The sequence below is a fragment of the Dipodomys ordii genome, unplaced genomic scaffold (genome assembly GCF_000151885.1).
Source record: "Dipodomys ordii isolate 6190 unplaced genomic scaffold, Dord_2.0 Scaffold19, whole genome shotgun sequence".
NCBI classification, from domain to species: Eukaryota; Metazoa; Chordata; class Mammalia; order Rodentia; family Heteromyidae; genus Dipodomys; species Dipodomys ordii.
Window position 1 is genome coordinate 16,307,874 of NW_012267235.1, and position 23,308 is coordinate 16,331,181.

At 37.0% G+C, this 23,308-nt stretch overlaps 1 protein-coding gene across 3 annotated transcripts; it reads right to left on the reverse strand.

The window, feature by feature from the left end:
• Positions 1-21,571, reverse strand: Aspa (aspartoacylase). Of its 3 annotated transcripts, none has more exons than XM_013013407.1 (6): positions 21,172-21,571; positions 16,234-16,429; positions 14,421-14,514; positions 6,932-7,039; positions 3,660-3,769; positions 1-1,375 (listed from the first exon to the last, which is right to left on the reverse strand). In XM_013013407.1, the coding sequence occupies exons 1-6, from the start codon at positions 21,405-21,407 to the stop codon at positions 1,178-1,180; spliced, it is 942 nt and encodes a 313-aa protein (XP_012868861.1). In that variant the 5' UTR covers positions 21,408-21,571; the 3' UTR covers positions 1-1,177. The 3 variants fall into 3 exon arrangements, with proteins under 3 accessions (XP_012868861.1, XP_012868862.1, XP_012868863.1); XM_013013408.1 differs by having other exon boundaries at positions 1,283-1,598; XM_013013409.1 differs by lacking the exon at positions 1-1,375 and adding an exon at positions 3,112-3,293.
• Positions 21,572-23,308: the final 1,737 nt, after the last annotated feature.

A 23,308-nucleotide genomic window follows, 5' to 3' on the forward strand; every position in this document is an offset into this window, starting at 1 on the left:
TTCAGAAAAAAGTGTTTATTCTAACAAAATAATTCCATAATGCACAAAATAGATGCTTAAAATTTATAAAGCATTTAATTGTGTTCTATTTAACATTGACTATGGATTGAAATTGGCTTAAGGTCATTTACCCTAGAAGAATGAAATACATGCATATATTTCCAGATAATGTTAGTATTTTTGATAAACACATTGGAATTCATGAACAATACACTGGTTCCATTTCTTGGGGCAAAAAACACTCCTTCCTTGACTTCTGTTGCCATAGAGGCAGAAGGAGGTCATTTTAGAGGATGAGAGAGGGCATGGGCAGGTTTCAGCTGCAGGTATTTGAGGAGAAGAAGCATGGGAAGCCAGGAGTTTCAACACTTAAGAAAGCTTCATGAAAGCTCTTATTTGCAAACTAGAGCCATGAGTCTGGGCCATGTCTCCACTGGCACCCACAGCTCTCTCTAATTGATAGTGGTTACTAGAGTTCAGTGACTCCTCAACTTCAGTTGACGATTAGGGTGAGCGAGTCCTTTCAAAATGACAAGTGACAGCTGTTAGAAATATGCCTTTTCCAAATTTTCCACCTTGAGAAGGATGGTTAGAGATAGTAGCTTCTCAAGGGGCATGTGAGATACCGAGTTTCTTGATGTAGTCCTAATTTTTCTTGGACATGTCACCTATAGAAGATTATTTTAAAATCTCCTATAGGTATCCCAAGTATTGTTAGAAGTTTATAGACTGTATATTTAATATAGTCATTAGATATGAAAATTGCAAAAAATAGCAAGCCAAAGCCATTAGTTTCCAGAGTACTTACATATTACTTAAAACAAACATGAAATACTCTGTTTCATTTTGTGTTCAAGTTGATAACTTCCATATAGTATTTTTTTCAATTTTATATTTGTTTATGAAGGTTGTTTATGAAGAACGTTAAACTACCAAAATGGGTTGAAATATGAAGCAGACTTCTTTGGAAAGCTATGTACATAGAGTATGATGCTTTTAGAAGACACTCGTTAATTTATTCTTTGCTTTAAGAGACTGGTCTGGACGCTTACTGCACAAGAGTCTGGGCTAGGTGCTATGTGGACGGATGTGAAAGGGCACAATCCTGCTCTTGAGGAAATTACAGAGTTGTAGGGCTTTTCAAGATACCCTATAATAAGTGAGCTAGCAGTGATTTCTAGTGGGAAGCATAGCAAATACTTTTTGCATTGAGTGTTAGTTTAGTCGTCTTTGCAAAAGCTTCTTTCTTTTCATAATAAGCGGCCTCATTCACAAATACAGGGTACACAGTACAGTCTCCGCCCAGTGGAATAGTCTTTCCATCAATAGTCACAAACACAGGATCTCCAGGGTGCAATGGTTTCCAGTCTTGATCCTCTCAGGAGACAATTAAGATAAATTACCTTTGGCTTTCTTCCTACTTAAAAATTTTCTGTCAGACTCTACTACAAAGCTAGCATATAGCTATGTATCCTCATATTACATGTGGTGTTAGCTGGAACGTTTTGCACCATGATTTGGCCATTGTACACCAATGTCATAAGACCACAGGATCTCCAGAACAATTGTTCTCCTACTTGGGTGTGCATGCAAATCGCCTGGAAGATTAAAATGCAGATTCTGACTCTATAGATAGTCGGGGTAGTGCCTGAGATTTTGTATTTCTAGCATTTCCCAAGAGCATCAGCATTCGCCTTACCCGAGAGTTTGTTAACAAAGCAGAATTACAATTCCCACTGCTAACATACTAAATAATATTCTTCATATGAATAATCTGTCAGCAATTCATATGCAGAATAGGAACATAGAAGAAGAAATGTGGAGCTGGGAATGTCACTCAGTGGTAGAGTGCTTGCCCTGCATGCATAAGGCCCTGGATTCGATTCCTCAGCACCTCAGAAACCGCAAAAGCCAGAAGTGGTGCTTTGGCTCAAGTGGTAGAGTGCTAGCCTTGAGCTGAAGAGCTGAGGGACAGCGCCCAGGCCCAGAGTTCAGGCCCCAGACCAAAAAAAAAAAAGAAAAGAAAAGAAAAAGAATTGCATCACAGGGATTTTCTCAACCATAGCTGCACATGATAATGACTTGGGATATTAATATGCCCTAACATGGATTATAGGGTCTGACCTAATCTCATCAAATTAGAATTAAAAGAGTGACTTGAAGTTGGGACCTGGTGACTCATACCTGTAATCCTAGCTACTCAGGAGGCTGAGATCTGAACATCAAAGTTCAAAGCCAGAGCCAACAAGAAAGTCCTTGAGAGTCTTATCCACTTAACCACTAAATAAAACTGGAAATGGAGCAGTGACTTAGTGGAAGAGTGCCAGACTTGAATGGAGAAAGCTAAGGGACAATGGTCAGGCTCAGTATAGTACAACAGAAAAAAAGAGAATGATGTGATTTTTTAATAATTAAATTGTAATAGTTTTAATGTATTGATTTAAATAAAATTGACATTTAGTAAATTCTTAAATAAAAATTTATTTTAAGATATTGTATAGACTTCTTTATGGATTGTATCTGTGCTTTCTTTCATTTCTTCAAAAAATGGATCTCAAAATTTTTCATTGAGCAAAATCCACTTGTTTTTGTGTGTAGTCCTACATGCAATCAGTATAAATAATTAAGCTGGACATGGTGGTGCATGTCAGTAATCTCACATGCTTGGGAGGTAGAAGCAGAAGGATCCTGCCTTGCCATAGTTATTGAAAGCCTATCTTTAAAACAGCAAAGCATATTGGTGTTACTTTTCAAATAAATGAACAGAAATGTATATTAGAAATGCATAACCGACAATGGCCCATGTACATGGAAAAATATAGTATCTACAAAAGCACGGGGTCTAGTTTTATATCTATGTATAAATTTTCAATGTGTCTAATAATTTTAGACTGCTGTGAGTGGCAGATGAAAATAATAAAATATCAGGTGTGTAAAAACAACAACAACAAAACAATGGAGCCAGGAACATGGTTCAAGTGGTAGAGTGCTTGTCTAGTATGTATAAGGACCTGTGTTCAATTTCCAGTACTGTAGAAAAAACAAAACAAAATAATGTACCTAAAACATCATTTCATAGAGATCTGTCAAAAAAGAGATAATTTCACTTCATGTTGCTCATTTATATTTAATATCTAATTTTTTTGTAAGTCTTAGGAATTGAGAAGGTTGGTATGGCCTGTAGAACCACTGGACCAGTGGTTTTCAGCCAGAGGTGTGCCTAGGACCCATGGAGGAAGGTTCCATACGCATATGGCTAGTTCCATTTGCAGAGACTCATAGTGCAGTGCTGCCTAGAAGTGAACATACCAACATTACTAGATGACTTCATTTGATTCCCTGTCTCTGCTTTGATTAATCAAATCAGAATTGCTGGGGATGGAACCTGGGAACCAGGTTTTTTTGTGCCATTACTGAGACTTGAATCCAAGGTTTTATGCTCTCACCTGGCTCTTTCACTCAAGGCTGGCTCTCTACCACCTGAGCCACACTGTTGTTTTGGGATTTTTGCTTGTTAATTGGAAATGAATCTCACAGACTTTCTGCTCCAGCTGGGTTTGAACTTCAATCCTCAGATCTCAGCCTCCTGAGTAATGGATTACAGGTGTGAGCAACTGGTGCCCGGCTATTTTCAGTTTTACAAAAGCAGCAAATATTACCTGCAGATTTGGGTGGATGAGGGCAGCAATCTCTCCACTTTCATTCCTGGGATAATCGACCTTGTCCATTATTTTATATACCTCAACAGAACACGGAGGAAATTCTTTTCCTATGGAAAAAATGTATTATTAGCAACTTAAAAAATACCCTATAGCTGGGTGCTTAAGGCTCACATCTATAACCCTGGCTACTTAGGAGGCTGATATTTGAGGAATTGCAGTTCAAAGCCAGCCTTGGCAAGGAAGTACATGAGACTCATATCTCCAATTAATCACTAAAATAGACAGAAGTGGAGCTGTGGCACAAGTGAGAGAGCTCTAGATGAGTAAAAAAAGTTCAGGACTGTGCTCAGGCCCTGAGTTCAAGTCCCAGACCAACACATGCATGTGTCCTGTGCGTGCGCGCGCGTGCACACACACACACACACACACACACACACACACACACACAGAATACTCCTAGAAAGGGAAATAGATACTTTAAAGAAGAACAGCAACAAAACCACAAAGATAGTTAGATAGTTAATAGGAGAATACAACAGGTTTATTTAAATATATTTCATAAATAAGAAATGAAAAGATGTTCTGGAATTATTCCTCTCAGAACTCTTTCCAGAAATGAACTGATGAACAAAATAGAATTGGAAAAGCCAGTGTGGGAGCTAAAACACTAGGATTGTGAGTCAGGACTTCTGGACTTTATTCTCTTTTCTGTATCACCTTTTCCTCCCATTGCTGTGTAATCTCTAGATGTTCTAGTGGCTTGCTTTCATGTCTTGACTGATGAAGGTTTAGGTTTGCTTCTCTCAGAAATTCTTCCATGAATGCCAGTCAGCTAGGGCTTCTGCCTAGTGGTTCTGTGTGTTCAGTACACTAGGCATTTGGCTAGTTTGTGAACAGCTTGTTCTCAGAATATAGTACTGCCTGGCAGGGGAGTTTAACTTACAAAAAAAAAAAAACCATGGCAAATGTCCAGCTCATGTTCTGGACTGGCTTTGCTAATTTCTGACTGCCTTGCTTATGGATTTAGGGTAAGCTGTCAGGCAGCTAAAAGCTGTGTTATGAGATGGCCTCACTCGTATGTCTGGCATCTGGTATGTATGAGTTTTCCATTGTATGAGTTTTCCATTGTAGAACCTTTCCTTATTCAGCAGGCTCATGTGAATTGACTTAAATCATGATGGTATAGGTTTGGGAGAGCAGTAAGAGAGCAAGTCACAGGTGCAAGTCTTTTGCAAGCCTATTCAGTGGCATAAAAGTCAGATTCAAGGTATAGAGAACTGCTGGGTTTTTGCAGAGACTGAAAGTGGGCTGTTGGAGTTACCACTACTAATGCCTATGGGAGCATACTATGGACTGTGATTTTTAAACTATGTTTGATTGTGGCCTTCTGGGTGGATGTCATTTCTTATCATATCATTGTAGATCCACATTGTTTGAGGATGCTGTATGTGTATGTGGTGACTGTCCCAATCCTGGTTTCAATGTACAGGACAGAACCTGTCCCTAGACTTGGAAGGCAACAGCTGATGTTCAGTTTCTATGACTACGTACCAAAGACTGCCAACCACAGAAGATCCTGTGCTCACAGGGGCTGCACATCTAAAGTTTGGCAATTACATTTCTCTCCAGGCACCAGACTCCACACTAGCACTGTTGCTGCAATGACTTCTTCATGAAATGCTACAACTCAGCCTATTGGTCTTATGCGATGTTGTTACAATTGAAAAGTAAACTTTTCTTATAATTAATAGACTCTATAACGTGCTTTTTTTAGATATACTGAATAAATAAGAGTTCCAAACACCAACTTCTCTACCAGTCTCTATTTACTTGTTAAATATAGAAATATTCAACAAGAATAATGTATTAATGATAATACATGAATATATTAGTCTTGTTGAATAACAGAGTGAGCCTCATTTATTCCTCTCTTCCTTAGACATTACTGTAATCTGTTGGTGTGTTCAAAAATTTATTGTATATTTTAGCATATATGTATATGTATTCTAGTAAGTGATTATGTATGTATACATATATGTATGTATGCACGTATTTGTTTTTAAGACAAGTTTTTACTATATAGCCTAGCTAGCCTCAAACTTCTATATAGTCCAAGCTGGCCTTGAACTCTGTGTCCTCTTGCCTCAGCCTCCCCAAAACTGGGATTATTTACATATGCCACCATGCCCAGTTTAGTAGTATTATTTTAAAGCAAATCAACATACTATATTCTGTGGCCTGCAATTTGTTTTCTTTTAATTATAATGTGTTTTGAATATTATTCCACATTAGTTTATTATAAATTTTAATACCTAATGGACATTTGAGTTATTTTCATTGTTGTACTGTTATGAACAGAGTTGTAATAACCACTCAGTGTATATTTGGGTATACATGTACTTGTGAAACTTCTGGGTCCCACTTGTGCATCTTAATTAGTAAATACTATAAAATTGACCTGTAAAGGGTCTTTAATTTATTTTATTTCTCCAGCAGGTAGCAGGTAATGAGAGTAACTTATCATTGGATTTTAATATTTTCCCAATATAATAAAGAAAAATGTTATTTTAATTTACATTCCTCTGGTTATTTACAATGTTGAACATTTCTTCTTATGTTTATTAGACATTTGTATTTCCTAGTCTTTTTGTGCTTTTTAAATTTTTATTTTTTAAATTTAAATTTTAATTTTTTGTGAACTTACTGTACAGATTTTTGTGCTTTTTAAAATGACAAGTTATAAGGAAACTTGACTCTGGGTAGCTGCTCTTCTTAAATATCCTACGGTCACTGAAGAATTTCTGAAGTAGAGAAGATTTAAGAAGAGAAGGAGAGAATACAGTCATGAATCCAATGTATTTCCTACAAAATTAAGAAAACTGAGAGAAGAGGTGGGTAGGGGAGGGATGAGTGAAAATATTGACATTGATCAAAATATACTGTACTTATTTGTACAATTACTTAAAGACAATAAAAAAGTAAATGTGTCTTATGTAGCACATAAAAAAGTATTTAAGAGTGAGGTTAGGTGGCATATACTTCTAATCTCAGGTCTTGGGAGACTGAGGCGGGAGGATCATAAGTTTGAGGCTAGATGGGCTACATGGTGACACCTTGTTTCAAAAAATAATCTAAGACAAATTTGACCTAGATTCCAATTCCCATTTCAGTGTTTATTGATTAAGTTACACACTCATATATACACACATTCTGATGGCCAAGTGATGTTCAAATACACATCAAGAAAATGATTCTCACTCACCACATACCTTCATTAAAATTGTGTATAAAATCAAGAGCATATTTAATCATTTTTCTCATTTGATCCAAAATATCAGCTCTCAGAACACCTTGAGGCTGGGGACCAACTTCTATACCTAGGTACAGTAGGTGATAGAATCAAGTATTAGAACATTCTGTAAAGTGGAACATTTTATTTTATTTATTTTTTCTCTTTTGTGTTGTCAGAGTGATGTACGGGGGGCTACAGTTATATAACTAAGGTAATAAATACATTTCTTGTCAAACTTGTTACCCCTTTCTTCATTTTCCTCCTACTTTGCCTCTCCCCCTTCCCCAAGTGGAACATTTTAATATATAAAGATCTAGAATCTCATTGTTAAACACTTTTTCAACGGTAAAACATTTAGTATTATAGAAAATATTTGAAATATAGTGTTAGACAATAAAGGAACATTTATATATTCAAATAACACAAAATAACAAATAAAGACTAGGAGAGACTATAGAAAAAACATAGAATTGTGTTTAACTGTGAAGAATTCAGAGACACTTTTAAAAAAATTTCCTTCAATATTGTCAAAATATCAAAAGTTCATAACATAGTAAAAGAGGTAAACAAAGTTAGGTTGAAAAAGTTAATAGGTGACCACAAAGACAACTGACCAAGACCTAACACTTAGTTTGACAGGAGGAAGGACATCTATTTAGTCTTTGAAATCTAGCTAGATGAGCCACAGTCATGATTTTTGACATGATAAGTGATCTTGAAGCGATTTTTTTGTCCTTAATATAATTCATCCTGATAATATAGTACAACTAATTTAATTTTCTGTAGAAAAAAGTAGTTGTTTAATCTATCTCCAATAAAATGAGTCTGTATTATCAGGTCTATTTCCCATGGTTGTTAAACATGCATCTTTACATCTACAAAACATTCTCTCTCAACCATTTGTCTTGTTCCTTTCCTATTAAAGTCTCCCACAAAGTCAGTGCTCCAATCATTACCTTTTTTAAAATTGTGCCTATACTGGTGCTTGAACTCAGGGCTTAGCTGCTCTCCATTAGCTTTTTTTTCTTAGCTTAAAAATTTTTTTAACTGTAAAGATATTGTACAGAGGGGTTACAGTTACATGAGTAGGGCAATGAGTACATTTCCTTTTGAGTATTGTTACTCCCTCCTTTGTTTTTCCCCTACCATCCCTTCCCTCCCCACCTCCCCAACTCCTCCCTTACCCTCCCCAAAATTGTCAAGTTCCTTTTCAACATAGTGTCTTGTACATCTCATTGTTACAATGGACCAACCTGTATCCTTGTTTCAGCATTTTGTTATTTCCCTTCCCCTCACCAAGTTAGAAAAATTTATATACAAGATGCAGGGCACCAGAACCAAATACAGTGAAAACAGGGGTTATACCATTGGGGAAGAATATACAAAAGAAAAAAATCATAGTACATTGTAAGTACATTAAAAACAATAGCAACAAGGATAAAACCTCTTGTGTTCCTATCTTGGGGTTCATTTCACTTAGCATCATCTTAAATGGTCATATGTGCATAGCTTTTGAGCCTTTCTACTTGTCTGGTGAGATTATCCTAGACATATACTAGTTATTGCAAATAAGGGAACCAATAGGATCTATGTTTCTTTGGGCCTGGCTTACTTCACTTATATAATTTTTTCCGAATCTTTCCATTTCCTAAAAAATGTGGCGGTGGATTCTTTTTGATGGAGGCATAGAATTCCATTGTGTGTGTGTGTGTGTGTGTGTGTGTGTGCGCGCACATGCGTGAATGTGTGTGTGTGTGTGTGTGTGTGTGTGTATGTGTGTGTATCACATTTTCTTGATCCATCCACCTATCAAGGAGCATCTGGGTTCAACTATGGTGAATAATGCTGTGATAAACATAGTTGTGCTGGTAGCTTTAGTATGGCCTTGTTTATGATCGTTTGGGTAAATGCCCAAAAGTGGGATTGCTGGGTCATAGGGGAGCTCTATGTGTAGTCTTTTACCCTTAGCTTTTTTTGTTCAAGGCTGGCAGTTTACACCTCGAGCCACAGTTTCATTTCTGGCTTTTTTGTAGTAAATTGGAGATAAGAGTCTCATGGACTTTTCCTGCCTGAGCTGGCTTTGAACCACAACCTCAAATCTCAGCCTCATGAGTAGCTAGATTTATAGACATGAGTTTTATTTATTTATAGGCAGCCAGCCCTTTTTCTATTTTTTTCAAACTTATCATCCAGTATAGTATCACCAATTTTCATTCTCTTTTCTTTTATGCCTTTCCTATTTCTGTTCACAAAACATTACTATTTTTTTTCCTTATCATGATTTTTAAAATTGTTGTGTTTAGCTTCATGTGCCTAGGGACATTTAAGTATATGGTATCATATATGCTGGTAAGGTATGTATCTGTGCATAAGTGATTAGTTAACTGTATTCTTCTGGGTGAAGACCCAACCCCTCCCTATTGGTGCACAGCATCTTGCTTTCTACCTAGGACTGACCATTTCAAACCTCAGTCTTCTCTAAAGACATGAATCCATAGAATACTTGTGGCTGCAGATATTTCAAAATGGCTTAAACTATAATGTAAATCATGTATTTTGTGTAAATTTATTTGTAAAAATGTATTTTACTTTATATCTTGTATAAACACACAAAAATTGTGTTCATGGCTATGTCTGCATGTATAGTGTACAAGATGTAGTTTGCCTATTCCAAATTCCTTCCTCATTACTCCTGTTTATTTATTTATTTATTTATTTTGGGTCCGGTCATGGGGCCTGAACTCTGGGCCTGGGTGCTATCCCTCAGCTCTCAGCTCAAGGCTAGTGCTCTACCACTTGAGCCACAGCGCCACTTCCGGCTTTTTTTTCTTTTTGCTTATGTGGTGCTGAGGAATTGAACCCAGGGCCTCAGGCATGCAAGGCAAGCACTCTACCACTGAGCCACCTTCCCAGCCCCATTACTCCTGTTTAATAGGATCATAATCTGTTAGGTAGTCAATCTTCAAGTTATATGAACTTCTCTTCAGCTCAAGACTACATATTGAATGGTTCAATTTAATCATAGTAATTCTGACACTTTGGTGATTGACTGAAGAATGAATGTATGGCCCAGTTATGCCCAAGGTGACAAAATGAAAGAGATGTAGGGTAGTTCTTTAGAGTTTCCTTTATTGTATCTTGTCATATTGTTGTATGAATCTTGGAATCACAGTGGACATCACATGCCACAGAGCCACTAAAGACACACCAAATGTGGTAGACCAGAAAGATAAAAGAAACCTAGTCCCTTGTGTTGAAATATTGGGTAAAATAATACATTTATCTTATTGTTATGCCATTTTGGGTTACAAGCAGCCAAAAGTGTTCTATGTATTCTTGTCTTCACAGGGCAAGAGCTGTGGTATTGTGGTATGGTCAGTCCTATTTAGAGAGTAAGAAGCTATTGACAGGTATTCGTGGATGCTTTAATCAGAACAAAAGGTTAGTGAAGTTTTATATTCTCACTGTGAGTGGTTGGGTGGTCATATTTTCTAAGCTAAAAATTATCTTTAATGTAAGATCTTATAGTGCTGTAAATGTTTATGTAGAGTAGCATAGTTGAATGGAGGGAAGGAAAAATGATGATAAAAAATTAATGTTGGGTGCCAGTGGCTTATGCCTGTAATCCTAGCTACTCAGGAGGCTGAGATCTGAGGATCATGGCTGAAGGCCAGCCTGGGCAGGAAAGTCCATGAAACTCTTATCTATGATAACCACCAAACAGCCAGAAGTGGAACTGTAGCTCAAGTGATGGTAGCGCAGTAGCCCTGAGCAAAAAACCTTAAGGATAGCACTAAAGCCCTGACTTCAAGCTCCAGGACCAGCACAAAAATAAAATAAGATAAAATAACTATTGAATCTCAAGTGAGATCATTGCCAATCTGAGAAAGTCAAGAGAAGTTGTATCTAGTCATGTTTCTATGTGTGTACATGTGTGTGTTTGTGACAGTTCTGGAATGATCATGAGGCTGGTTACAGCAAACTGCTGCTTTCTGGAACAAAGTTTAGTGACTGAGAATGATCCTGTTAAATTTCAACTACTTTGGAATTAGAATGGTCCTTGTAGGTGACTAGTATAAATGGATGATAGCTTAGGTAAAGGTCTTAGTGTATTATGAAATGTTGAATCAAAACAGTGTCTTCTGATGTGAAGTGTTTATAATTCAATGGGTAAGTATGCCATAAAAGGACTCCAAATCAAGTTACAGAGAAACAGAGAATGTGTAATATTTCTAATGATTTATAATCAGTAGCAATTATAATTCCTCATATTGAAATGTTTTAAACATTTGACTCTATTTGTCAGGGCCAAAAGTAGCAGCAGATATTTGTTGTAGCTCAGAAGAACATTGGAAAGTAGATCTGTGGCTCAAGTGGTAGAGTGTAGCCTTGAGCACAAATGAGGCTCAGGGACAGTACACAAGCCCCAGGACTGGCAAAAAAAAGAACAACATTGACCTTAGGTATCATAGAGCAAAATTGATCTTCAGAGTTTGGAAATCTTAGGGCTGAATAGATGGCCCAAGTGGTAGACTACTTGCCTAGAGAGTAAGAAACTCTAATTTCAGTACTAAAAGAATGAAAAAGAAAAAAAAAAGGTTTGGAAATCCTTTGCTTTTATTTGGTTTCAAAAAGAGCCATAATTCTATTCCACATTTATTATTCTTCTTGTTGTTGTTATTTTGCTAGAAATCTAATTGAAGTCCTCATATATGCTAGGCAGGTTCTCTTTCACATATCTAGCCCTATCTTACCTTGTTAAGGCTTTAAAAAATTACAGCTATGTATCTATCTATATTTGGATATTTAGGCAATATTATGTGCCTATATTTGGATATATTCTCCAATTACATTTGATATTGAATTAATTCACTTAATTATGCAACAAAACATCACCTCTTAAACAACCAGGATTACTTAAAATGTTTTTCAATTGCTTACATTAGTTACCAACAAATTACTCATTATAAAACTGAGAGGGGAGGGAAGAGATGGTAGGGGAAAAACAAAGGTGGGTATAACAATGCTTGATAGGAAATGGACTCCTTACCTAGCTCATATAACTGTAACTCCTTTGTACAGTATCTTTACAAAATATATATGTATATATATACATAAAGAGAGAAAAAATAGCAATCTTAAGTATGGTGTAGTCTGCAGATGATTAACTCATGAAGGTGTCTCTGGAAGAGTGTGGAATGACTCTGTATTGGCCGTGGTCCCCTCTGTAGTAGTAGTGACCTGGTTGGCTGTTAGTTGTCTCATTAGATACTATTTTTTATTTTTATTTATTTATTTACTTATATTGTGAAAATACCATACAGAGGGGTTACAATTACATGGGCAAGGTAATGAGTACATTTCTTATCAAGCATTGCTGCTTCCTCCTTTAATTTCTTTTTTTTTTTCCTTTTCTTTTTTTTTTTTCCAGTTGGTCATGGGGCCTGAACTCTGATCCTGGGCGCTGTCCCTCAGCTCTTCAGCTCAAGGCAAGCATGCTACCACTTGAGCCACAGCACCATTTCTGGCTTTTTTTTTGCTTATGTAGTCCTGAGACATTGAACCCAAGGCCTCATGCATGTAAGGCAAGCACTCTACCACTGAGCCACCTTCCCAGCCCCTAGATACTAATTTCTTTAAGGGAAAACTACATGGCTTCTTCACCACTACATCCTCAGTACCACAATAAATACCTGTGTAAAGTCTGGAGTAATAATTCTGGGAGTGGAATCAGAGTAGATTCTATATGGAGGCAGTATTTCACTTAAATCTTGGGAATTTGTCATTTGAACAACTGAACAGTAATAACAAAGGTGATTATATGAACAAAGCAGAAAGCTACTCAAAAAAGCTAAGGAAATTAAGTACAGTTAGAGCCTGCCTCAAGTTAATGTGCTTCTTACCTGTCAGTCAAACATTATGGTAAGCAAGACAGCTATAATTTTTCTTGTGTGGTAACACTAGGGCTTGAACACAGGGCCTCTTGCTCTCTCTTTTGGCATTTTTCCCTCATGGCTTGTGCATTACCACTTCATCCACACTTCTAGCCTAACTTTTTTTCTGGTTAATTGGGAGGCTTTCAGACTTTTCTGCCCAGGCTGTCTTTGAATGGCAATTCTCAGATCTCAGCTCCTAAGTAGCTTGGATTACAGGATTACAATCATTGGCATCTGGTGCATGAATATTTTTAAAAAATTATTTTCTTGTCAGGAACCAGTAATCCTACCTACTGAGGCTGAGAGCTAAGGATTTCAGTTGGAGGCCAGCCCAGGCAGGAAAATCCATGAGACTCTTTTTTTTTTTTTGTCGGTCTTGGGTTTTGACCTCTGGGCCTGGGCACTGTCCCTCAGCTCTTCAGCTCAAGGCTAGCGCTCTTTTGAGCCACAGTGCCACTTCTAGCTTTTTCTGCTTATGTGGTGCTGAGGAATTGAACCCAGGGCCTCATGCATGCAAGGCAAGCACTCTACTACTAAACCACATTCCCAGACTCTTTTTTTTTTTTTAATTAAGGTTTTTATTCTGAGAATACTGTACAGAGGAGGGGTTACAGTTACATGAGCAAAGTAATGAGCACATTTCTTATCAAGCATTGTTATCTCCTCCTTTGTTTTTCCCCTACTATCCCTTTCCTTCCATCTCCACAACTACACTCCTCCCCTCCCCCCCATGCCCTAATCACACACCCAGCCTAAATTGTAAAGTTCGTTTTTCAACATAGTGTCTTGTATATTTCATTGTTGCAGTGGGTCAATATGTATCCCTGTTTAAACAAGTTGTTTTTTCCCTTCCCTCCCCCAAATTATACCAACATCAAATACAGTGAGAACAAGGGTTATATTGTGGGGGAGGGACATACAAAGCACCAACAAAAAAAATCACTTGGTACCTTATAAATACGTTAGAAGCAATAGCAAGAAAGAAAAAACCATTTGTGTCCTTATCTTGGGGTTCATTTCACTTAATATCATCTTATCTGACCTTTTCTGCTTGTCTCAGACATATACTAGTTATTGCAAATAAGGGAAACCATGTTTATTGCAGCATTATTTACCATAGCTTGATATGGAACCAACCTAGATGACACTCGGTAGATGAATGGATCAAGAAAATGTGGTATATAAACAAAATGGAATTCTATGCCTCCATCAGAAAGAATGACATTGCCCCATTTGTTAGGAAATGGAAAGATTTGGAAAAAATTATATTAAGTGAAGTAAGCCAGGCCCAAAGAAACATAGGTCCCATAGTTTCCATGTCACTCTTATCTCCAATTAGCCACCAGAAAACTGGAAGTGGCGCTGTGGCTTAAAGTGGTAGAGCGCTAACGTTGAGTGAATAAAGCTCGGGGAAGGTGCCCAGGCTCTGAGTTCAAGCCCCAAAACCAACAAAAATTAAAATTAGAAAAATTATTTTCTCAGAATTTCACATAGGACAAACTTTATTCACCACTAGGAAATATGACTTACCAACAGGATGCTTGGCTATAGAACGAGTAGTTGCATATTTGAGGGAAGGATGTTCAATAAGATATACATAGCAAGGTAATGGAGCCAAAGAAGTCTGAAAAAAATTTAAAATGCATTTCTTATTATATAAACAACATATGCCATTACTGTTAGTAATGTCTTCAATATATTTTACTTTACCTATTAATATTAGCCAGAGAGCTTTATGAAACACACTGTGAAACCCACAGCTTGGAAAACACATGAACCAATTATATATAAAATCAGATTATATATTGCTTTTTAAATGAAATGTACACAATAATTCTCTAACACAATGGTTAAAGAATATGTAATAAATTTCCCTTCCAAATAGACTCAGTTATTTTTGGTAACCTTGCTACTTAGTGTAGTATTGGTCTCTTAAAGAATATTATTTTTTTCTGGAAGTCCAGGTTTTTACAGATGTTGGGTGATTCCTCTCTTCTGCTTCTAAGAATTTGAGTCAGGCCTCTTGGTTTTGGTAATATAAGCCATGCTACTTCCATGTTGGGAACCAAAGCATCAAGCTTTCTTCTCAAATGACAGCTGCATGATCTCCCATTTTCTTTAGAACCACTATCTAGTTATTGTCAAAACTCAAGAGAAATCAATATAATAAACTTTATATAGGCTGCTATGTTGAATACTTCATTAGTACACTAATTACATAAAATGAGCAGTAAGATTTGGGAAGATTAATTCCTTTTTTTTCCCTGCCAGTCCTGGAGATTGAACTCAGGGGCCTGGGTGCTGCTCTTGAGCTTATTTGCTCAAGGCTATAGCTCTAGCTCTACCACTTGAGCCACAGCTCTACTTTGGGCTTTTTTTGGTGGTTAATTGGAGATAAGGGTACCCATGGACTTTCCTACTTTGGCTAGCTTCAAATTGTGATCCTTAGATTCTCTTGAATGGTGAAAATTACAGGTATGAGCCACTAAAGCCTGCCTCAATTAGTGTCTGGTCCAAGTTTCTAATAGATAAGAAAGCCAAGATGTGAACTTGCATTCTCCTGGCTACATGGATCAACCTTTTCTAGTAAATTGTACTAGTTTTCAGGAAGGAAGGATGTCTACTATATAGAAATAAACACACAATCCATTATTTGTATTTCTGCTCCATTATTTTTTCTTTTTCCCTTTCTTTCTTTCCTTCTGTCTTCCTTTCTTTTTGTTGTTCATGGGGCTTGAACTCTGGGCCTGGGCACTGTCTCTCAGCTCTTCAGCTCAAGGTGAGTGCTCTACCACTTGAGCCACAGCGCCACTTTCAGCTTTTTTTTCTGTTTATGTGGTGCTGAGGAATCGAACCCAGGGCTTCAGGCATGAGAGGCAAGCACTCTACCACTGAGCCACCTTCCCAGGCCTGCTCCATTATTTTTTCTAGCAAGTTTTCTTTAGCTTTAGGCACTGGGTTACTGATACTGTCATCTCACAGATTTCTGAGGCCTAAAATAATGAACTATATGAAGTGTGTACTGAAAGATCAGACATACATTTGGGAGTATCTGGATTAAATGGAGATAAGGGCAAGGTTAAAAACTTGTTATCGCTGTTTTTTTTAACCAACATTAAATAATACTTCCTGAACTTTGCCTGAGTGTTGTCCCTGAGTTCTTTGGCTCAAGACTACCAGTTTGAGCCACAGCACCACTTCCAGTTTTTGAGTGGTTCATTGGAGATAAGTGTCTCAGGGACTTTCTTACCAAACCTGGCTTTGAACCACAATCCTCACATCTCAGCCTCCTGAGTAGTCTCATGCTAACTTATAAATTAAAAATTAAAAATTGACATTTTACCTTAATATAATGAAACATCTGAATTAAAAAATCATTCCTGGAATCTTCAAGAATAAGAGTACATCCCATGTTAGAAGTAGTGTTATGAAGGTCAAAAATAATGTCATAGGAATTTTCACTATTTTTCGGACCAAATAAATGATTTATTTCTTGAGCCCTTCTCACTTCATATGGCAAATCTTCAGAAACTTTTTTGCTGTTTTGAGCAGAAAGGAAAAGATTAACAATGCCTGTGGCTAAGATAACATAACTATACAATAAGTTGACAGTGTACAAAGAATGGTTGCTATAGTTTTAAGATGAAAAAGCTGTAAGAGCTGGGTGCCAGTGGCTCATGCCTGTAATCCTCGCTACTCAGGAGGCTGAGATCTGAGGCTCACAGTTCAAAGCCAGCCTGGGCAGGAAAGTCTGTGAGACTCTTATCTCCAATGAACCACCAGAAAACTAGAAGTGGCGCTGTGGTAGAGTGCTTGCTTTGAGCTGAAGAGCTGAGGGACAGTGCCCAGGCCCATAGTTCAAGCCCCACAACTGAAAAAAAAAATCTGTGAGAGAAGGAAAAACATATCTGAAACATTTATTTATTTATTTATAAGGTTGATACTGGGGCTTGAACTCAGGGATTTGAGCTTTTGCATAGCTTTTGTGCTCAGGCTAGAGCTCTACTACTTGAGCCACACATCCACTTGTAGCTTTTTACAGACTATTTTTGAGACAAGTGACTCTCAGATTTGTCTGACTGGACTGACTCTGAACTTCAATTCTCAGATCTTAGCCTCTTGAATAGTGAGGATTATAGGTGTGAGTCACCAGTATCTACCATACCTAAAACCTTTATAAATTAAACAATATACTTCTTTCTCTAATTGATTCTACATAACTAATATCATTTTGGCAGGGTTACAAAATGATAGGTTCATGTATATGGCATGTCACAGGTAGAACATTTCAAACAATTTATCATTTAACTTCAATCCCAAGCAAATGTTATATATTAATTTGATTAACAGTTTCTTAGTAGTTATAGTAGGCTAGTTATATTTGTGGGAAAATGCCATTGAACGTACATTTCCTCTTTTCTGTAGCTAAATTGAGTGAACAAAACAGCCAAGCTTAGATGCTCACATCATCTTAATTACATTTTTTGTGCCTATCTTATGGCTTAAACTCAGGGCCTGTCCCTGAGCTATTTTGCTCAAATTAGCACTCAACCACTTGAGCTACAGCTCTACTTCCAGCTTTTTGGTGGTCAATTGGAAAAGGCTTATGGACTTTTCCTACCTGGATTGGCTATGAACCTTGATCCTCAGATCTCAGTCTCCTGAGTAGCTAGGATTATAGGTTAAATAACCCATGCCAGGCCTTAACTGAATATTTTAAATTGAGATCTAATTAGATACATACATATGTATATTTTTCTGTGGTGAGGGTTAGTAAGTTAATGATTATCATTATGCTCTTAAATGGATCCCTATTCATCTTTTCCTCACCTCTGGCAATGGTTAGGATAATTTTTAAATTACTGTGCATGACAATACCTTAAATTTATTTTTCCTTATGACATTATTACAATTTCATATAGTTCAATTTATTCAATGCCTTGGTTATTTTGCTTGTATTTTCAGGGGGTTGATTTATATCTAAGTATTTCTTCTTTGGAATGCAATCAAGAATAAGGAGCAACAATTCTGGGACTATAGAAGAAGCTTGTGGTACTGATGAAATTATAGAGCTATAGAACCAGTCTGGGTCTGTCTGCCATTGGACTTATTGCTTATGACCAAGAATTTCTTATTTGCTTAAGCTACTATTCTTGTGGTTTTATTTGCAACCAGACATGATTACTAATGTAATATCTATTTATCTATCTATGTGCATTTAAAAGTTAATAGAACAAGCCCATGAGGTCACCCCATAAATATTTACTTCTACAATGGTCTATCTCATTTGAGTAATGGTCCTATTTCCTACTAAGTTGCTCAGAGTCAAGGTTTAGAATTTTGAAAGACTGTGGACACCTTTCACTTCCCATCTCTAGAGTTTAGGTATTATTGGAAGAATCCTAAAGAATGAGGCTGAAAGAATAGACAGGGATTAGATTCTAAATTACATATACTCTTTAAAGGAATTGTGTGTGTGTGTGTGTGTGTGTTTATGCTGGTCCTGCAGCCTGAACTCAGGGCCTGGGTACTGTCCTTGAGCTTTGGCTAGTGCTATACCACTGGAACCACAGCTCCACTTCTGTCTTTTGGTGATTAATTGGAGATAAGAGTCTCATGGACTTCCTGCTCAGGCTGGCTTCAAACCATGATCCTTAGATCTTAGCCTCTTGATTAGCTAGGATTACAGGCACAAGCCATGGATAGGAAATTTTAAGGGAATTTCAGCAATGGAAGAATATAGTTGCATGTTTGGATGATACTTGTAGCTAGCATATGGATGATGGATGGCAGGAAGAATTGGAGTAAAACTGGAAACAGAAATCCTATCAGAGGCTATTTTAACTGTCCACAGAAAAAATAAACTAAGGTAATGACAAGAAGACTACCTTTGTGAGATTCTTGTAAAGAATACTTGAAAGAGCAGAGTGTTGGTGGTTCAGACCTATAATCCTAGCAATTAAGGAAGCTGAGCTCTGAGGATCAAGGTTCAAAGGTAGCCTGGACAGATAAATCTGTGAGACTGTTATCTTTAGTTAACTAGCAAAAAAGCCATGGGGCAGGGGAAGGTTTGGCTGAGTGAGAATCTAAAGCCCTGAGTTCAAGCCCCAGTACCAGCACCAAAAGAAAAAGTACTTGGGAGCACTTACTGATCCACTAAACATGAGAGTTGAACACAAAGACTCTAAGAGGATTTCTATAGGTGATCTTTGTGGGTAATGGTGCCATCATTGAAGTAAGAATTCTAGGAAAATTAGTAAATTTGGGAGAGGGCTAATAGAGAGATGGACTGGTTTATTTATCTCATTTTGATAGCTACCCTTTGAGAGAACTGTCTAGCCTGTGAGTAAAGAATAAGAAAGAAGCCGGGTGCTGGTGGCTCATGCCTGTAATCCTAGCTACTCAGGAGGCTGAGAGCTGAGGATCGTGGTTCAAAGCCAGCCTGGGCAGGAAAGTCTGGAAACTCTCATCTCCAATAAACCACCAGAGAACCGGAAGTGGCACTGTAGCTCAAGTAGTAGAGTGCTCATCTTGAGCTAAAGAGCTGAGGGACAGCTCTCAGTCCCAGAGTTCAAGCCCCATGACCGACAAAAAAAAAAAAAAAAAGAATAAGAAAGAATGTGATTTCAATTTAAAATATTGCTGTCATTGAAAGGCATGACATTGGTTGTTTATAATAAGAAAACCCAGTCTGTTCCAGAGTTATTTGGGAAATTAATATGCTGATTAAAAGTTATTCTTAGCTGGCACTGTGGCTCATACTTGTAATCCTAGCTCCCCAGAAGGCTGAGATCTGAGGATAGTGGTTCAAAGCCATCCTGGGCAGGAAAGTCTGTGAGACTTTTATCTCCAATTAACTACCAAAACCCAGAAGTAGAGCTGTGGCTCAAGTGGTAGAATGCTATCCTTGATCAAAAAAGCTCAAGGACAGCACCCAGGCCCTGAGTGCAAGCCCCAGGATTTGCATGCACACACACACACACACACACATTTACACTCATGTTATTCTTATTTTATATTCCATATGCATATATGGAAATACCAAAAAGGAGCAGGAATAAACAGTAAAAAATAATGTATTTAAAAAGTAAGAGTTATTCTTCAAAAATTTTACTTGTAATATATGAGTTAGTTAATAGCTATTTTATGCTAATGAACATTAGTAATGTGGATGCAATCATAAAGATACACCTATAAAGATGTTGAATTTCTGAAATTATGAATTTCTCAAATTATGATTTGACACACAAAGTATGGCTACTGTATAATTTCTCTGGAAAGCATATATATATATATATATTTGTGCTAAAAGAAGCATTTATTGTTTGTTCTGAAGTGAGATTAAACCTAAGGAATTCTTAAACTCCAACTAATGCTTATTAGAAAGCAAGTAAGTAAATGAAGCAGTACATTTAGTCGTTACAATGTCTTATATCATAGCTAGTAACCTGTCAACCCTTTGAGGATAAAAACCATTTTATGCTTCCACAGTGTTTGACACAGAATAGATGTTTAATTCTTTTAGGTAAATGAAAGAAGTAGCAAAAGGCTTATGTCATAGCAGCTACTGTTATGTAAACAAAGGCAATATAATTAGCAAGTAACAAACCAGACTATTATTATTATATACACTGTCCACAGTGTATTGTAAATCAGCTATAATTCAAATGCAGAAAGTTCAATGAAAACGTCTTTAGCATTCATTATTCTCATCTGCAGCAATCCACAATCGGAGATAAATATATCTGCTCCTCAGGCCACAGAGTAGTTTTCTGGCAATGGATACTTAGTCATGCTTTCATTCAACAAATGTTCATTTAAACATCACCCTTTTAACAACTAGGACTTTATGGATATCATAAACATAGTTGTAAGAAAAGATAGCACTGAATTCTTTAAAATGGTAACAAACATGTACATGAGCAGAGAGGTCAAACACTAATTTAGTGAAAAGTATTATTAAATCTGTGTCTTTAAAGATATGATTTTAAATAACAGACTTTGCCATTTATTTTCTTAAATTTTTTGGACTTCATTTAAAAACAAAACAGTGAAGAATAGCCACATGCTTTAAAAAGTCTGTGAAAGGGCAAACAAATGCCCAGTTTTGTTAATTGTGTAATTCACAATACAGCCTCAATAAAGTGAAAGTGATTTTATTCACTATAGCCATGATATTTATGAACATGGATATTGATCATATGCATATGTAAGCTCACTTTCAAACACCTACCACTTTTCCCACACGTATAGTCACACACAATACAAAACAAAATCTTACCCAAGATTTTCAAGGTCAAAAGCACGATTCAGGTCACAGTCAATGTATCTGGTACACTTCTCCACTGCTCTTGGGTTGGTAATAAAGGGTTTCACTTCCAAACCTGTTCTCTGAATTTCAGCACCATTCTCTAGCCAGTGCTTAACTAGAAATACTCCTGTTAGCTCATTTCCATGAGTTCCTCCAAAGATGGCGATCTTTTTTATAGGTTCTTCAGTGAAGTCACAAGAGGTCATTTTACTATGCAATTTTATCTGATTTCTACAATTCAGAAGAGAGGAGATTAAAGAATGCTTATTTTCCCAAGAAAAGTTTAGAAACTTAGGTCTAAATGAGACATTAGCCAAAGTGAAAAGCACAGACAGATTTCCCTTAAGTGGAATATCTAAAAAGTTTTCTGTTACAAGTTCTGAGCCCTGTTTATTATATGGGCACTTCCTTCTGTAGTCCTGCCCTTTACCATATTTGGGTTAAAATATGCAAAGATAAACTAGAGCTACAGCTGTTAACTTCTAACTCCCTCAGATGGTCAGAAGATCTAAGTACAACAACAAATCAGGATCTCCTACTAATAAAAAAAATGCTGTTGTTTTCTCTTCATCTAGAATGTAACCCAATGGAACTTTCAAGATTTTGTTTTGAAATAATGAGGACATTTTATACATTCCTATTTCCCCCTCCCCCAAATTTTAAAAAGTGGCACAGTAGTGTTTTTGGTCAGTTGTGGGGATTAAACTCTGGGCTTGTATGCTATCTATCCCTCAGCTCTTCAGTTCAAGGTTAGTGCTCTACCACTTGAGCCACAGTGACACATCCAGTTTTTTGGTGGTTTATTGAAGATAGAGTCTCATGGACTTTCCTGCCCAGGCTGGCTTTGAACCACAATCCTCAGATCTCAGCCTCCTGAGTAGCTAGGATACAGGCATGAGTCACCAGCGCCCAGCACATTAGTGTTTATGTTTGCATTAACATTTAAGAACATTTCTTTTCATAATATGAGGGCATTTGAGTTTCATCTCTATCAAGAACAAAAGGTTGAAGTCCAGAGGTAGCCTTGTGAAACAGTAGCCAAAGGCACAAGGACCTAAGACCTAACTAGTGATTGCTGGGACTTAAACCAGTTTATAAACACAATGCATCCTGATCAGTGTCACTCCTTCAACATTCCCACCCCCCCTTCAACCCACACCTTCCTTTACTTTTCTTAGTTTTGTGCTATATACAATGAATTCTTGCCTTCATTCTCTCCCTCTTTCCCCTTCATTCATTTTTCCTTTCTCCCCTTAGCTCCCCGCCGCACTTGGATGTACCCATTTCCTGGTGTTGATTTTGTTGAGCTTTGACCTACAGGCCATAGAAAACTTGACTAAGAAGAGAAGTGACCCAAATAAGTAATATCAGAGATGAAGATGGAAACATCACAACAGTATCAGGTAAAATTTAGGAAATTATAAGGGAATCCTTTACAAGCCTCTATGGCAATAAATTGGAGAATCTGGCAGAAGTGGATACATTCCTAGAGAAAATAAATACATTGAAACTGAGAGAAGACATAAACCAACTAAACAGATCCACCACAAGTAAAGAAATTGAATTGGCAATAAAAGACCTCCTTTCCAAAAAAAGCCCAGGATCTGACGGCCTCACAGCTAAATTCTGAGACCTTTAAAGTAAAACTAACACCAATATTCTTCAAACCCTTTAATGGAGGGATCACTATCAAACTCATTCAATGAAACCACCATTACAGTCCCTAAAGATGATAAAAATACATCAAGAAAATAGAACTTTAGATCTATATCCTTGATGACCATCAATGTTCAATTTCTCAACAAAATAGGGGCCAATAGAATCTAACAATTAATCAAGGAAATCACACACTATGATTAAGTGGGATTTATCCCAGGGATGCAAAGAGTTCAACATATGTAAACCAATAAATGTAATACAACACATCAACAGAAGCAAGGACAAGAACCACAGGATCACCTCAATAGATGCAGGAAAAGCTTTTCATGATACCCTTTGTGATAAAAGCTCTGGAGAAGTCAGGATTACATGCAGCATTCCTCAATATAATGAAGTCTGTATGTGACAAAACTACAGCCACCATTGTATTTAATAGTGAAAAACTAAA

Excerpts from the sequence above, each read along its gene's own strand:
- Aspa (XM_013013407.1), bottom strand. The coding sequence starts at position 21,407 with ATGACCTCTTGTGACTTCACTGAAGAACCTATAAAAAAGATCGCCATC. Across the intron at positions 3,770-6,931 it reads TATACACAATTTTAATGAAG|GAAAAGAATTTCCTCCGTGT; the intron begins GTATGTGGTGAG and ends TTTTTTCCATAG. Across the intron at positions 1,376-3,659 it reads TCATCCACCCAAATCTGCAG|GATCAAGACTGGAAACCATT; the intron begins GTAATATTTGCT and ends GTCTCCTGAGAG.